The sequence below is a fragment of the Xiphophorus hellerii genome, chromosome 3 (assembly GCF_003331165.1).
Source record: "Xiphophorus hellerii strain 12219 chromosome 3, Xiphophorus_hellerii-4.1, whole genome shotgun sequence".
NCBI lineage: Eukaryota > Metazoa > Chordata > Actinopteri > Cyprinodontiformes > Poeciliidae > Xiphophorus > Xiphophorus hellerii.
Window position 1 is genome coordinate 5,336,224 of NC_045674.1, and position 17,684 is coordinate 5,353,907.

A 17,684-nucleotide genomic window follows, 5' to 3' on the forward strand; every position below is an offset into this window, starting at 1 on the left:
TATCTGAAGAAAAGGAAGGGCACCCGGACCTTCCCCCACCCTACACCCACTACTCCTCCACCCTGGGAAGAATCCGCCACAATGCTGTTGTTCAAGCCGTTACTTTCACGCAGAACCAAAGGAGAAATCCAACAAAAGGCTTCAGGCGAGACACATTCATTACTGTTTATCAGCTCTGGAAGAATGTGCATGTGTTTGTGGGAGCCAATTTGTGAGTTAAGGAGCATTTTTAAAGGGACAGGGATTGTCTTTGAAGTTGAAACATAAACTTGAAACTTAGCCTCTGGAAATTGGCACATTGAAGGCAATTCAGCCTAAAATAGCTCTGACTTAAAATTACTTTCTAAATTGGTAAGTCTGGTGACCATGGTGCTAAAACAATGAGCCTTAAAAAATAATGTCCCAATGAAAAGCTGTTAAATAAGAATTTATATAAAAATAACTTAAAGTTCTTGATGGCTGACCTCAGCTTATCTTGGATTTGAGACTTGAATGAACTCAGCCAGGATTTGACTGTTTTTAATCAATATTTAAGACTTGGTTCAGAAATTTTTTTATGTATTTTATTCCAAATCCTGTTTAGACAACCACACAAGTAGAGCTAGACTCAAATCAAGTTGAAGAAGCATCTTATGGTTGATCAGTAAAAATTAGATCAAAAATACAAGATTTACAAAATGAGACATAGGGGGAATTTGATTTGATATTCCACAATTAATTATTTATTGTCTAAACTTGATCAGTCATATTTTTCACTTGAAATGACTGGAACTGGTACTCAAGTTCATAACTCACGTCTATAAAAACTGCAGTGCACCGTATAGTGACTTTACAAGATTGCAAAAATGTGTCAGTCATAAATGTATTTTTCATCTAATTCTGTTTATACATCAAATGTGCACCTGAAATAGCTTTTATTTGCAAGCACAAGTGTGTCAGACAGAGTGTATCCAGCTGGAAACAGCGAAAGCGTCTCCAGAGGCATGAAACATGCAGAAGCAGCAGACTGGTTCCTGGTGTTTCTTGTCATGATTTATGAGCAGTGAGGAGAATTTCTTGAAGAGTAAAGACTTTGCCAATGGTAGATCTCACAATTACATCATCAGCTAACTGACCTTTTATTTTCATATTTTTCTGAGGGACTATCAGCACAGAGTTTGTATTAACACTGACAAGACATCAAAACTTTCTTAGGATCAATTTTAATAGTTTTTTAAAACTTTCTGCTGTCTCAGTCTAAAACAATTCACCTTTTAGAGGACTGTTTTTATGGCACACTGCTCCAATTTTATTGGAATTGCCGGTCCATTTTGTAGTATTACAAAAACATTAGCCCTATGAATGGATCTTAAGATTTTTACCTCACACAACGCATCTTAATTTTTACCCTTTCCATGTGAGCTATGTGTCTTTACAGTGCATAACTAGCAGACTATAATACTAGAACCCCGACCTGGTGTCACATTTAAACCCCTGTTGTTTAGAACAGTTCAAGTTCTCAATATTACCAAATTCTGCAACTTTGACCAAGATAACCTTTGTGGAAAATGAACAAATTGGTAAGGTAGTCAGATTTATAGAGTGATATCACATTTTAATTCCACCAAGGACAAGAAATGATCAGTAACCCAAATACTTTCCAAATCAGGTTACATTACCTATAAGCTAAACCTTTAGATATTTCATTGAAACATTTAATTTTCTTTTTTCAACAACAAAGTCACATTCTATATACACAGAAAACTGCTGAAAATTTTCTTTCTAGCACTTTGGTGTGTAACCAGTGTTTGTCATTGCTTAAGGAATTTCACTATTTGTGCCCAAAGTTACATTTACATGATATCTGACAGTCACAGGAATGCTAAAGAGACAGGTGGAGTTGAGCCCAATTCCACATTTTAGTTACTTTAAAATGTGGAAATGTCAAAATCTGGGTTTTCTGTCGGTACTCCACTTTCCTTCAACACTTATTTGGCCACTCTATTTTGCCCTTACGGTGCCTTGCAAATCTAATCGTGCCACTTTAACTTTCTCTCATTCTGTCGTATTCTAATTAGACAATTCATTGTATTTGATTATGATTTTACGTGACAAACAAATATAAAAAATGTCTATTTGATGTGTACTTTGGTCTTTGTGATGCCAAACCTGAACAAAATATATCTACATTTTGCATTTAAGATAAAAACACCTTTGTGTGTAAATACGTCTTACCCAAAACACCCAGTTGAGTTTATTTTCTTATTTTAAAAAAGGGTTTGAATTTTTTATTTGCATCTCTAATAAAGTTTAAAAAGGTTTATGAGGTTAAATGAAAAATCTGGACAATGTGCCAATATTTTTATCTGATTAACCATCTGAATAATCAATATAATAATCGATACTAAAATAATTATTTGTATAGGAATTACAAAAACATGATGACTGTGGTAAAATATAACCTAGAAATAAACAAGAATATTTTGCTTGTGTTGAAGTCTGAATAAAAACACAATAAACTGTATCTTTGGTAATGAAAGGTTTAACTCTGGCTGTTTTTGTGCAGACACTAAAGCACACGTAGGACAAGGACTTAAGAAGCTGTGTTCAAAGCCATGCAGAAAGCGTTGGATTTAAAGGGAAGGAGAAAAGGGGAGGCGACACGGAGGAAAACACAGGATTCAGAGAGGTCATGTTAAAAAGGTTTATTTCAACAACTGTCTGAGTTTCATTTGTTTATTCTCTGTTTGAAGTCCCAAAAAAGTACAAAAAAAAAACAAGTACATCAAAGGATTAGAAATCACATCAATGAAAACCAAGACACATTGTGTTGTTTTTTTTAAATCAATCCGAGCAATATTTTTTTTTCCAATATTTATACATACTCACTGGATTAGTCAGACAAACATCAAAACCTCTCAGTAGTTAATTTTTTTTTTTTTACAACAACTTTTTCTGCACGTTTTAAACTTCTGTATGATTTCTTTCTTTTTACAAAATACACCAATGCAGGCAGGGAAAAGGGAAGGTGAGTGTGACGGTGTTCACATGAAAGCGTGTCTATGTCTCGGAGCTTTTCACAGTATGTGTATGCTTCTAATGTCTGTGTGCGCATGTGTGCAGATATGATACAGAGGAGAAAGTGAAAGCAACAAGAAGGGGAGGGGCTGCGAAACAGGGGCTTGGCTGAATGTAGAGGATAGAGGGGCTTTGGGTGAAGCAGATTGGGATGGGGGCATTTTTCAGCTGGGGCAGTGACGGCGGCAGAGTTGGTGTATGTTTTTTTTTTATTATTATTTGCAGCAACTGAAGGCTGCTCGTGGCAGTGGTGCCGTGTCGGAGACAGTTGTAGACTGAGTTGGTTGGCTGGTGTGTTGGCTGGTTGGTTGATTGGTTGACCAGTTAGGCGCGTTCGGCAGCGGGCGACCCGAAAGCAGGGGAGCGGGAGAGGGGATTTGCATCTTCCCGTTGCCGACACACTGTGTCGTTTTCTGTGTTTTGTTGTCAAGTTGCTGGGGCCTGTTTTGCGTTTTGTTTTGATTCACATCATGTTGTTCTGCAGTGAGTTTACCTCCGAGGAGTTCTCCTCGCCCAGGACCTTGTGGTTCTCGTGTTTGGGGGTCAGAGAGTTGTGGATGTTGAGGGAGTCGTCCTCTTTGGGCGGAGCCTTCACCGGGTCTTCCAGCTTGTTCTGGGAATGAGGATCATCCTACACAAGAATGGGTAGTAGTGGAGGGATGGGGGATAAAAGCACAGTTAGGATGGCTTAAATTGAATAAGCATTCATGTTCAGCTGGAACTCTGACCCTGGTTATTTGTAGTAACTTTCTCTTTTGGAGATTTTACACCTTATGTAAGGTTGCAGTTCTTGAACCAGCTGCTTGCTCTATTCAGAACTAACCCATTAAACCACATTCACTTTAAACTTAGAGAGCTCAAGTTGGAAAGAAACATTGATAAAGGAAATAACTGAGATGAGAAAATGTAAAATCTGAAAAGCAAAATAAAAAAAATGTGCTGAAAACCAACTTAAATTTAACTTACACAACCTTAAAGGTATTTTAAAGTACCCAAGTATTTGGGAAACAAGTTTAAGCCAAGTCTTATTTTTAAGACTTAGGTGCTTCAATTACTATTATTAACTATTTAGATTTTTAGTTGTTCAAACTACTGTAATAATTACATAAAATTAAGATTTAAAAACAGATAAGGATGCATGGACCAGAAAATGCCACTTACAACATGGCATAAAAATTGATGTACAATCTGAGCACTCATGGTGTCAACTCTTTTATTTGAATACTTGGCATTTTAAAAAGGTATCTATGTATTTTTATAAAAATAAATGTGGCCTGCAGTGTTAATGTTATAAATAACACTCTTTCCTTATATAACAAATCCAAAAAGATATTGAGATTAGACAATTTAGTAAAGAATTAGGCATTTAAGGTACAGTCAGCTAAATCAAATTAAGATGTAAATGGAAACCTATTAATGACATCATCAATACCACTTCTATTTAACCTCTTGATTCAAGTCAAAGTCAAATTAATTTTGATTTAAAACAACACTTACTGAAAAAAGTTCACTTTCATTACAAAATCTGCACACATTTGTTTCACTGACATTTCTGAACATTTGAGCATTTTCTTATGGTATTTTATTATGTTTGGAGAAGTCATTATTTAATGAACTATTGAATTCATTCTCATCAACAGAGGATAAAGAGAAATCTGAACAAAACATTTTGCTTTGGTGATGCACAGCCTCCAATTTGTTACCATATTAAACAAAAAAACGAGTTTTTAAGTGTTGCAGATATGGAGCAATTGACAAAAAAGAACCCAAACAAAAAAAAAAACAGATGTCAGAAATAATTTACAATAGCAGAAAATTTATTGTTCTGAATGATCAACTGTTTAAAAATTCACCATGCTTGGCTGGCATGTTGTCTATCGGTGGAAAGACTCTGTGGTGAGCTGCATGAGCGACAGCAATCCCAGCTCCCTTTACCCCCCACCAGGCAACCCAGGAAGCACATGCACATCCACATGCAAGAAAAAAACAATGCACCTCCCATAAACAGTGAATATCGCTCATGCAGAACACCGTCAGTCTCTGCTGTCCTTTTATCATTTCAAAAATAAAAACAGTCTACCAAGCTTATTTTCAATGTGCACCACCATCATACATACCCAAGCAGTGGCTGTAGGAGGAAAAAACAAACATTGTGCCTTAGTTGTTTCAGTTTAAGTCATCTGCATTTAATTAAGGTCAGAGGGGAAAAATTGATTATAGAGTCCATTGGAGCTCTGTTTTCCATCCTCTTAGCCTCATTAATTTTGCATGGCTTTATCGACTTGGCTGCACCGAGGCTTCCCAGGGCGTCAGTCTGCACCTCTTTGTCACAATGGGAACCACACTGAAGAATACCCGCCCACCCATACACACACACACACACGCAAACATACACACAAGCAGAGTATGGCCAGATATAGATGCTCTCTTGTTCACACACGCATTAAAGTCCAGACCCGGAGGCCTGTGCCACTTGCAAACACTCCCTAATTGAATGTTTGCATTTGAACTCAATGGTACTTTCAGAGAGGAAGAGCAGTGAGAGGATTTACCCGATGGCTGTTGGCCTAGATAGTAACTTCAGGCAGGACGTGTGGGTATGTCACTTCCATGGTTACGGGATAGGGGCCCTCTGTCCTCCCGTCAGCATGAAACTGGAAAATGTTTGTTTGTTGGATTTCATTGTTGTTGTGCATGGGTGGAGGGGTGCGGGCAGTGGGTGGGGGCACAGAGTCACGAGGACTTTTGTGTGGGAATAAACTTTTGGGGGGGAGTGGGAACAGATATAAACAGGGTTCTGATGATGAGGATGATGATGGAGGCACATGGACGGTTCTTGATGTCCTTCTTTTAGCTAGGATGGTATTCTGTTCACCGTACAATGCATCATAGGCAAGAGGAGACAGATTTCAGGTTGATTTATGATGGCATTATTTAGTTGAGTTGGTATGAGTTTGGACTACTTACTCATGTATTTTCTAAGGTTTATTTAACGGTTGCTTTTTCTGGGGTGTTAATGAAATATTTAAGGACATTTGTACTGATTAATGTCCACCAGGTTGTGAATTTAACAGATGTTACAAAATGAAAGATGTTTGTTTCCTCAGCTGACATACAGTTATCAAAAGGCTCTTTACCAAATAGGTCTAAATGATATTCCAGAATCCCTAGCACAGTTTCCAAATAATCATATTACGATATTACGGACTGTCCGAATTTATCCAATAGTATTACAAGTAGAATCTTAATGTTCCCATAGAATGCCGTAGAATCTTAATCTTAACCAATCCTAATGTTCCAAACGTTTGACATTTAAAATAGCAATGCTTAAGTACTTCAAAGTGTTTGGCTACAGTTCCTTTCTATTAAAACTGTTCAGAAACAGTTGGAAGCTATGATCACAATATAGTTTCTCTTGATGTGTGATTTGATCAATAACTGTCCTGAGTTTTGCTGTTGTTGTTGTTGTGATTTTTTGTGTGACACAGTGACCCCTAAAGGCTAAAACTGGACATGGCAACCAAGCGAGAATTGGTAGAAAAATAAAATAATATAGAAAAGTTGTCATTTGTTTTTTTGATTTGTTATGACTTTATTTTTATAGTAACACTGCACACTGTTGAACAATTTGGAAATAAATGGAATGGATTTCCATTATGATGCTACTTGGTCCTTCTCATTAAAGAAAGATATAATAACATATATCATTCCTATTTGCTTGCAATTCTACACCAAAGAAAGCGATCAAGTTCATGTTCAATTTAAGAAAACTTTGTTGTTGTAAAATGTAGCTTCAAATTACAAATTGGTCCATATTTGATTACAAAATAGAAAACAATTTATGATATATCTGCTTTCAGTTGGTATTTGACTCAAATTAAACCCATAGAAACATGATTTTAATGACTGATTTAAGCATTAATTGCTTACTGGATTAATTTAGTTAATATTATTTTTGCTAAAACTCTGCACATTTACTCTCTGCAGTCATCATTTCCAGTTGCTGCATTATGAAAACAAACCTTGTTTTTCTGGTAAGGTTTACTCTTGCTTTGCCATCACAGAAGGATCTGCACCAATAACTGGTTATCTTTTCAAAGCAAACAAAATGCTTATGGTGTAATTTACTGCATGTGCTCTCCAGTTGGTCATTTGGTACCAGAACTGATTTCGCTAAACACCTTTGTCAGTGTTTTTAATTTATGAGTCACACTGTGATTGATGGAAAAGATGTTGCTCCATATTTACAATGTGAAAACCTCCTGAAATTGATAATAAATATTTTATAAAGTAGTCTTCTGTTTAAGGCTGTGTTGGCTAAGTCTGGATGAAGTTTTTGTGTGGTTGTCACTAATGTGAATCAACCCATGTATGTGTACTAAAATTCACTGTAATGTTTCTTATTTGCATTTACAGACTAAATGTTTGCCTCTCTGTGTGTAAGATTCAGCAGGTCTGTCTTTCTTTATTAAAGGATTTGTGATTGTTTGAATGGCACAACATGATCCAGGACTGATTATTGTTTGTAGCTTTACATGGACTCCTGTCTTTGAGAGTAACAAAGTAGTTTAGAATGATTTAAATCGCTTAATTCTGCTGAAAATCTCAGGTCAGCTCAGTTGTGATAAGTCAACGAAAGCCAATACAGTCGATGGAAACCCTCTTAGAAATTACTGCCGACTCTGCCTGGGAAATGTATTTCCTGTGCTGAATTTATTTACTGTTGACAGAAAACAATTCCCCTCCACCATTTGCTGCAGGGGGAAGGATACGGCTGCACTCGGCTGAATTACTTTGAGGGGAAGATTGGGGACAAGTGGGTTCAATCCACCACCATGAATGAAACACAAAGCTTTCAATTACAGCAGAGAAATAACTGCCACAGAAAACAAGGACCTTGCATTCACCTTCTCAGTAAACAGTTTTTTTTTGTGACAGGCTGTTTTCTTCCAATCGAGGATCAGCATGTGTTTTTGTGTTTGGATTGGACCGGTGATGAGGCCAAATGTTTCTTTGCCAATGTTTCAGCCTGAGTTAAAGTTAAATGGCATCTACAGTATCTATCTGTCTGTCTCTGTCTGTCTGTCTTTTTATCTTACTTGTAATAATTGCATCAGACTATGGTGATAAAATGGTTGCACACGCACTTGAAAACTAAAACTACATTCAGCAGGTGTTTATTGTGTATCAAAATCAAAATAACATGTTACAAATAACATTACTAAAAAACCAATGAGTACTTCTGTGCTTTCTGCAGTAGAACTAATGGTTGCTGTTTTGTTTCATATACTCTTCTCAGTTCAAGACTTTCAACGTTTTGTCTAAAACACTTTTGTTTGTCTGTATTTGTCCAGATGGACTGAGGTTTGGACTAATCAGTTGAGAGGGGTGACTGACAGGGCCACAGTAACAATGAGAGAGCTGTTTGGGAGGGTGACAGAGGTTCGGGACTGTCTGAAATTTGGTCTTACCTCACAGTCGGACTCCTCTTTGGTCTTACACTCCCAGGTGTATCTGCTCATGGTTTTCTGAGGGGAGGGGGACGGGGCAAAGGGTTATATTCCTCAAAAACAACCATACAAGCCATCCTCAGAAGAAAGACAGATAGGGGGAGAACGGAGAAAGACAGAGTTTGAAGTGGACAGTAAAAAGGAGGAAAAAGAGTCAGAGACCCAAAGGATCAGAGACAATTAAAAGAGATTAAGAAGGAGACAGGAAGAGACAGAGATAAAATAGAGTTTGAGCGTTGGAGACAGAGACCAAAAGCAGGAGTAACTGGACTTCCTGTCCGATGTCAGCTGATCTTCCCAGCTGGATTCAGAATTGTTCCTGCACAGACTCTGCGGTGCTGCTTGGCTGTTAGTATGAACTAACGCAGCACCCACAGGTTTGGTCATTTCCGATGAGGTTCTAGACCATAGATGCACAGACATGGAGTTGTTAGTTTTTGGTGAATTTGATTTTAGGGAGTATTTATGGTTTAATTGTGAAATGACGTGTTTAGTGCTCATTTGTGGCTTAAAACTGTGTTGAATAGTAGTTGAGGACACTTAATTTGTTGTAGAGCTGGAGAGAATTTATTCCCCCTAGAATATATCAGTAATGCCAGAGCCTTCTACAGTAATAACAGGATTATTAAACTGATCTAAAAGCAGGGTTGGGAGTCAATCTGAATGTGATGCTGTGCTACTGAATATACTTTAGCTCTTGAAACTATAAACTGTTTCTAGCTCATCAACATTTATTTTGAAGAGACACAGAAATTCACATAAAATCAATAGACAGTGGGGTTTTTTTCTCTAATGCATATTTGTGAATTTACTGCAAATTTTCTGCAAAAAATAGTTAAAAGCATTGGGTGCTAACTCCCACCTGCAGGTGGCAGTATTTTTTTATTTCTACTAGGTCATGATGTGATTGTTTATCACAATCACACATTTATACTTGCCCCAGATTCCACAGACTCGAAATTGGTTAATGGACAGAAAACCAGATAAAAAGCAAGAAATGGAAACCAATAACACTGAATGAGTTGATTTCCATGGAGCAAGCTATCTTTAGAATATATGTGACATCTTTTCACATTATGTAGACTCCACAAAATTAATATTATGTGACTACGTCAAATTAAATACAAGTTAGCAGTCAGTGTTGGATTGATCACCACATCCACTGCTTTTAGGAGATCAGCACATTTCTTAATGACAGACAGAAAAACTCAGCTTGTTGCTCGCTGGTAAATTGCAGAAAGATCTATAAAAAAAAGCTTAGTAAAAGATAAATCTTTCTTCAGTAAACTGTTGCAAACCTCAGTTTGTCCAATTTTGTAAGGTACGCAGTTGACAGCCATACTTGTTTTAGTAACATTGTACTGTAAAGGCTTACTATATAAGCACCAGAATTATTCAAGGCATGAATCTCAAAAATACTTCATAGTGTACCTTCAGGAGCTCACAATGAAACCCATCTGTATACCACAAGTACTATTCAATCCAGTGAACGGCAAGGGATTTTAAAGATATTGTTAGAAAGTGATGATGGATTTTTGTTTTTTTATCTTGTGTTTTGGCATTTAATGTTCATTAGAGAGAAAGAAATGACTTGCACTTGTATTTAGAATGAATTGATGGGACTCATCTGCATGAAAAGAAACTACATGTATACTTAGTAAAGAAGCCAAGTTCAAAGTCTACAGCCTGCCGCGTAAAGAGGCGAACAAACTACTGAAAGAGCTGTGAGAGGGTGGTACCACATACTGAAAATAAATTAAATTTTAGCTAAAGTAAAAAAAAAAAAAAAATCTCAGTTGTAGCACTACAGCAACCCATGCTGCTACAACTTTGGTGTTAGCGCAAACTAACTACCCATGCTTAAGTTAGTGAGACACCTGTCAGCTCTGCTGCCACCTTCAGGCAGCAGGGAGGTGTTGCATCCCAGATGTTTATCCTGATAACCGCCACTATTTTTCTCAAAAACCCAACACTTTTAGCTTACCTGTTGTGAAGCGACTCCTTCGACCCATAAACCCAGAATAAATTAATTTTTTTAGTATTTTTCATCTTTCCCTCTTTCTCTATATACCTTCAGGATAAACAAGTCATGAAGACATTTAAAAATAAATAAAAAAATAAACAAGAGGAGCTGCGGAGGCTGACATGGCCACTAGGTGGCGCATATAAGCGACAGAGCAGACATGCCATGACAAAATACAGATGCAAAGAGGTGATAAGAGAGAGAGCAGGTTAGAAGGACAGAGAACAGGCAGGGCTCACTGCAAGGATGTTTTTTCTGTCCTAAAATGGTCAAATTGTAACAAAAAATCTTTAAGACTAGTTTGGTTTCAGGGGGGGATTGAAGCCCTAACCCCCTGGTTGTGTTTGTAGCATCATCCAGCCACAGCACCAAGCTACGTTGTGCTTGGTCTTTTGTGGAAACTAAACTCAGAAGAGAATATTTTCATGGCTGCAGAGAACTAAAAATAAAACCAAGCAAGATAAAAATGTTATAACTCTAAAACTTTGTGGGTATTTATCTCTTTGTTTACACGCTATGGCAGCCTTTCTGACAGACTTTCATATCTGGAAAAGAAATTTGATTTTCATTCTTTCTCTATTCAACAGCAGATTCCTCTTAACAGAACACCTTTTGCCAATAATGATGCAATCCAGATGATGCAATCTGTAGGAACTTTAGGCATGTTTTGTTAAGTTGGTAAAGGATTGAAATTCAGATTTCAATCACTGCTGCTGGATTTGGAAATGTTGGTAGATCTCGGGAAATCTCCAAGTTAAAATAATCTAACTATTGCATCCCTTTGAAAAGCTAGGCTTTTCAAAACCAGAAATTTAAAAAAAATAAAGATACTGTGAGGAAAAACTGAAACAAAAATTTGCGTTCAGAGACTGATAATCACTGGGCTTCTAATCACAATCCCTCTGGTCCTGTTTGAGTTTTGATTTCCTGCATCATTAAAGAAATCTCTCACTATTGATCCTGACACTTGGGCCCCGCCAGTCCTCTATCCTTTAAGCTTATAACACCTCAGAGTATCTGAAAATACTCATGCCCATGCATTTTGCAGGGAAGCAGAGCAGGATTCAGGTTGGGAGGGAGATGCAGAAGAGGGGTGAAAGAGAGAGAGGCGAGAACCACGTTACCTGACAGATAATGTTATCATAGTAAGCCAATGCACGGGCATGAGGGACGTTAGGAGGGGTGTCGCACAGTTTCCTTACATTTGGGTGGGAGCCCTCAGCGATGGTGGACAGCGAGAAATTATCATTGTGCTGCTCCGATGAAGGCCGGTACTTACTGCTGGGCGCCAGCGGGGTGGAAAGGGTCGAATGGAGGGAGAGACCAAAAAACAGAGAAAAAGGAAAATTTAAGAGATTTGAGGTAAAGCAGTAGGGGAAACATAAACATAAAGGAGCATGTGGGATGTTTTAGGGAAAAATTCAAGAAATTCGGAAAAGAGACAGAATGAGTTACAGGACGGTGAAGAAAGTTTGTTAAGGAGGAGAGATGACATGGAAGAATACAAGAATGAAATGGCAAGAAAGACTCAAACAGAAAAAGAATATGCAGGTTGTGGAGCAACAAGAGGTAAGAGATCATACAGTGAGAAAGACGGGAAGAAAAGCATAAGAAGAATGGGGGCACAAAAGCAGCATCAGTTAGACAGCTCAACATGAGAAATGATAAAACAGAAATAAACATTTATCTGTGATGCAACACACTGACAATAAAATGTTACCTGCTTTTAAATTTAAAAAGTAGAAAAAAATGGCTTATTTTTTACTTTCTAAATTAAAGCAAGGCAAGAAATAATAGGACATTATCTGATATTACGTTCCCTTAATCTTGAGCTAATATTTGCTCAAGATTAGCAAATCCTGATTAGTATATTGCGATATATTGTGGCAGCAACCAGGGCTGCCACAACATATCGCAATATATTGTAATATATCGCATATCATCATCACAATATCCACAGCCGTAAAAGTTATATCGCAAAGGACTACTTGGAGAAGCAGGTGCTCACAGCAGACACTAATAACATTACTCAAAAGGTTAAAGGTCACAGAATGATTGAAAAAAATGATCAGGAAGAGAGGAAAAAGTAAATATGCAAATATACCAGTCCATATTCCAGATCATCAGAATATTTACACTTATTATCCCCATTGCAAGATTTTCTAAAATCTTGTAGCCCTGCACATAATTATAATGAACACATGTAACATTTTGTTTGCAGTGAGAAGCTTTCAGGAAACTCTTAGCAGCCAGAGCAGCAATGTAACAGCATTCATCAAACAGCATTTCACAGTTATTGAGCTAAATTAATTGCTCTCAAAGATAAATTCCTCCTATCTATTAGCAATACAACATAAATCAAAAGCTTCCTTGCAGGAGAAGACAGTATGTAAGCAAACTTGTTTTTTTGTTTGTTTTGTTTACATGTTTGATCAATATAAATTTTAGAAACACTGGGGGAACTAAGGAAAAGACCGTACATCATTTTCTGCAAAATATCATTTGACAAAGTGCAGTTTCTGGTGAGAAATAAATAAAGGCAGTACTAGGATGTGGTAGAAGTATGTGAGATCAGACTGAACAATGGCACAATAAGTCTTTAAAAGCCCTAAATTATCATCACAGGACCTCCAGCAGGCTCCTGCAATGCTCTTATGTAGGTTAATGCATGTACAATAAGAAGTAGACTAAAAATGTTAAAGTTTCATGGGATTTTGGGAAGGAGGAAGACTTTGTTCTCAGAAAAAGGTCTGGAAGAGATAATCTGAACAAAAATTAAAAACAGTATTGTGGGAATATCTGAAGTTTAACAAGAATGCAGCAAGTGGTTTCTAGATGGTAAGTCAACAACGAAACAGTTGTCTTTTCCAGCAGCCATTGTACAATGCATACAGTGGGAAAAACATCTGACCAAACATGCTGGAGTTCTGCTTAGTAGGGCTGTGCTTGCCTGGGGTTGCTAGGTAACGACAGTGCCCGCCAAATGTGACTTAACAATCCGGAGGACACCAAAAAACATAAACTTATTTTCAAAAAAACGGCTGGGTGATTTTCCTAAGCACTTGGGTTGTTTTTAGAAGCAGTTGAAATCAAAATGGAAGTACAAAAACTTTCAAAATGGGAATTTTGCACAACCATTTGGTATACAGTACAGATGAATGTAGTTTCTGATCATAGCATATCTGTATAAATTATTTTTTAAATATTTCTGAAGCAGTTGAGACCAAAATGGAAGTAAAAAAAATTCCCTGTAAGAAAGGGAAAGCCCTAGGCAGAGTAAAAGCCCATATCACAATCTCATTGAGATGCTGTGACTTGAAATGTGCTGTACATAGATAAATCAGATGCAGCTACACAAAGAGTTTCCTTTCATCTCACCTGGGAGGAAACAACTTCAGGAATTCCCGTTTGACAGAGTCATATTGAACTCTTTGAGATCAGTGCTCCTTCGTTTTCATCACAGCAAAGAGAAGTTTGTCTCAGAGACCAAATCAAACAGTAACTTTGTCGAGAGTGACACCAGTTTTGCATATTTTTCTCTTCTGGCTGTCATTTGGTCTCTCATTCAAACTATTTATATGAACTCTTGAAGGTGCAGAGAAACATCAGCCCCCCGCTTTGTGATGTCAAGTTGCGACTTTGCTTTTCATCATTTTTGCTCCCTTATCATGTGTAGAGTTAAAGAGGCTGTGGTCTTTTGTTCTGATCAAAACGCAGCCATTTCCTCTGATCTGCAAGCAGAGCTTTCACATTAGATTTGATGAATGAACTGTCATGACTGTGAAAGATTAAGTAGTGATGTGGGAAAGGAAGAGATAAAGAAGTATGTTTCCCATCACCACTTCCAGCTTTGGTCTCACACTAGGCTCCCTTTGAACAAATATCAATTCATCTTCCTGTACATAAAATGCACAATTTCTACAGTTATTAAGATTCTTGATACAATTAAACAAATGGGATATATAGTTTTGATTTACTGGCTTTAGAAACTTGCTTTTTAGTTGTGATGAGAACAGTTTTTCACAACCTGTAGTACTCAATTATGAACATACAACTTGTCAGACGTGTGACTGAATTTGAACAGTTTTACAATGAAGAATGGGAGAAAACTGCAGCGTCCAGATGTGCAAACATAACTGTGACCTAACCACACAGACTCTGTGCACTGAGTTAAGAGGGGATGAATATGTATGTAATTACATGTTTTATGTTTCATATTTTTAATCATATTTTTTTGCAAAATCTGTTTTCACTGTGAGTTTTTGTTGTTGTTGTTAATTTTGCCATATTTTGCTGACCATGATTAATTTGCAAAAAAAAAAAGGCTAAAACATCCAAGGTAGTGTATACTTTTAATTGCCACCGTATTGTTGGCAAGCACAGTTTGAATGTATGAGACACAAAATGACATAGTCAACCCAAAATTAAATATTGCAATAAGTATTGTGCAGCTAAAAAATGAATTTGAGTATTCCTCACCAGGCATCATGATTCAGTTTTTGTTAAACAGCAGGTGTTTAACCGTCATTTAGCTGCTTTTAATTCAGCATTACCAAATCTACATTTCAGTTGAGTGGCCTGGTTGATTCAGATAAACTCTCTACAAGCACTGCATATTAGATGAATAGCTCACCAGGTTATCATTAACTACTGGACTATTGGATTATCTTTGTGTCTGTTGCATTTCTGGTCGATAAGCGTTTGACCAGAAAATAATGATGTGTGTCAAAGCAGAGAACTCACAGCTAAATACGCTCATTAAATCAGGGATAACAGATAGTGAGTTCAGTTTCAGGATTCAATTTGATGTGAGTATAAAAAAACTTTTTAATTAGTTACTTTTACTTCTGATTAAAGGAAGCAGCATTTTAAAATCCTCCATCGGTCTTTGTCTCTTTTGTCTCTCTCCGTTCTTGACCAGCATGTCGTCTGATCTCAACACACTCCGCAGAAACTCACAGCAGATGGAGAGTGTGGGAGTTTCAAGTATTTATGAGCCTTTTCAGCACCAAACACGCTCCTCTGAGTGTGTCATGCTGAGTTTTTCTCCCCAAAGCTGCCCTCTCCTCTTCGACTTTCACTCTCTGTTTCCTTCCTTCATGCAACACTTTCGCCGTCACTCCCCCATCCTCATCTTTTCCTCAATTCTCCTCTCCTAATCTGCCATCCTCCATCTCCTCTGCCTTCTTCTGATCGATTTCTTAAAACCCACCACTTGATGAGGCAGTGTTTTTTCTTTCATGCAGCACCCCGTAGCTCACACCCCTAAGGTTGCACAGCTGTATGTAGGTCAACCCCACCTCCTCCATCTGTTTCCCACTCCCCTCCCCTCCTCCTCTTCCGACTGCCCTACTTTCAGCTGGATCCACAATCCCAATGACATCACCCTCTCTTTACATTTTTTTTATTTCTGCAAGCTAGCAATATGGATGCTAGTCACTGCACCACTTTTCCACCTTACTACTGACTTTAATCTCCTCCACAGCTAGCATGATACCCCCGCCTGCAGTCCTAAAAATAAACCCTGCAGCTTGGGAGATTGTGATGAGGTCTCGGTCCTTTGGTTCCCATTTGCATCCACGGTGCTCAGTTGCTGGGCTGTTGCTCATCCACAGCAACTGCTTTGTTGCCACGGAGATCAGCATCAAAACACGGGCAAAATAACCCCAACCTACTCCTACTCCTTTTCACATTCAGTCCAGCTCTTCACTCTGTCTGTTGCTCTCTTTTTTTTCCTGCTGCTGCCTTCCAACAGTATTTTCTTTAGGATACAGTGCACCAAATAAATTGCAGGGTTTTTAGCTTAATGCAGAGGTTTTGAGGTTGCAACACAGCAAGTCCCTTTTTTGAATTAGCATTGCATCATAAATGTATAGTTTTTTGCAAAAGTATTTGTACTTTTTAAACTTTTTCTCACTTTGTCAAGTTATAATCAGAAACGTTCATGAGATAATTATGCAATAGACTGACTAGTTTCATAACTGTGAAATGGAAAAGAAGATTATTTATGGTTTTCTAAATTTTTTACAACCAAAATCCTGAACAGTATCATAGCAAATAAAATCAAATCACTGCAATAACATGACAACTAATTAGTAAATCCTAATTAGATACACCAGACAGGTCAGAGTTAAAGTGGTGGAGAAGTTTCAAGCAGGATAAGGTTGTGAAAACCGTTCAAAGCTTTGAATATTTAATGGAGCAGTGCTCAATCCATCATTAAAAACTGAAATGAGTCACTCCAAAGCAAGACAAGGCCGTCTACCAAAAGTGTCGGACAACTCAAGGAGTGCATAAATCAGAGAAGCAGCAAAGAGGGTATTAATAATTAGGTGGAAATTGGTGTATAAATCAGTTACTTTAACAGCCATGCAGTACTTTGTAAAATTCAAAGAAAATAAAAAGAAGTTTGTGGTTGAAAGGTATACTGAAAGGTCCTAAAAAGCTCTCATACTATTTTATTTGTTTAACCTCTCCCTGTGTACATTTATTTACATTCATATACAGTATAAATAAATGAATTAGAGTACAGAAAGATAGGTATACAGGAATACATGTAGGTTGTTAGCATACAAATATGCAAAATTTGGGCATAACAACCACTAGGTGGGAGAAAATTATGTGGTAGGCGAATCAGCAGGGATTAGTGAGATACATAAACCTTCTTGGCTGAACTTAAACTGGACGTTGTTTCAAGGCTTCTGACACCAATGTACAAGAGGTTAAAATGATTTTAAAGAGGGAGCAGAGAAAGTACTGGAGTGACTGGAGTTTTCCAGTGTAGTCCCTCCGCCACTGGTTGCTACCCACTGCTAGTCAGCTGGCTGAACAAAGGCTTCTACACTTTACTCTGTAAAACTGCAGACTAAAATTTCCCCAATCTGCTAGATTGATGTTTCCTGTCATTAAAAAGCCAAAGAGAAGCAAAAGCAACACCAAGTCATCATTTGTATTAATATAACACAATTTTAAAGACTAGAGTTGGTAAGATAGGAGCTGCTAGAAGTTATTGTAATCATTGTTTATTTTTAAAGTATTGTGTAAATGCTGCAAGGCTGTGGTACTTTTACTTCAGGGAATAATAAATTAAGGAA

General features: G+C 37.5%; 1 protein-coding gene across 8 annotated transcripts in view; it reads right to left on the minus strand.

Moving 5' to 3' along the window:
• Window positions 1-2,669: 2,669 nt before the first annotated feature.
• Window positions 2,670-17,684, minus strand: part of cspg5a (chondroitin sulfate proteoglycan 5a) — a 54,446-nt gene continuing 39,431 nt past the window's right edge. The window contains exons 4-7 of one of the 8 annotated variants that reach the window (XM_032557017.1): window positions 11,793-11,871; window positions 8,529-8,585; window positions 5,610-5,711; window positions 3,536-3,688 (exon numbers count right to left, since the gene is read on the minus strand). In XM_032557017.1, coding sequence (XP_032412908.1) covers window positions 5,625-5,711; window positions 8,529-8,585; window positions 11,793-11,871 — 223 coding nt within the window. In that variant the 3' untranslated portion in view covers window positions 3,536-3,688; window positions 5,610-5,624. Of the gene's footprint in view, window positions 3,689-5,609; window positions 5,712-8,528; window positions 8,586-11,714; window positions 11,872-17,684 lie in introns of all 8 variants that reach the window. The other 7 variants (XM_032556982.1, XM_032557024.1, XM_032556989.1 and 4 more) reach the window with 7 other exon arrangements.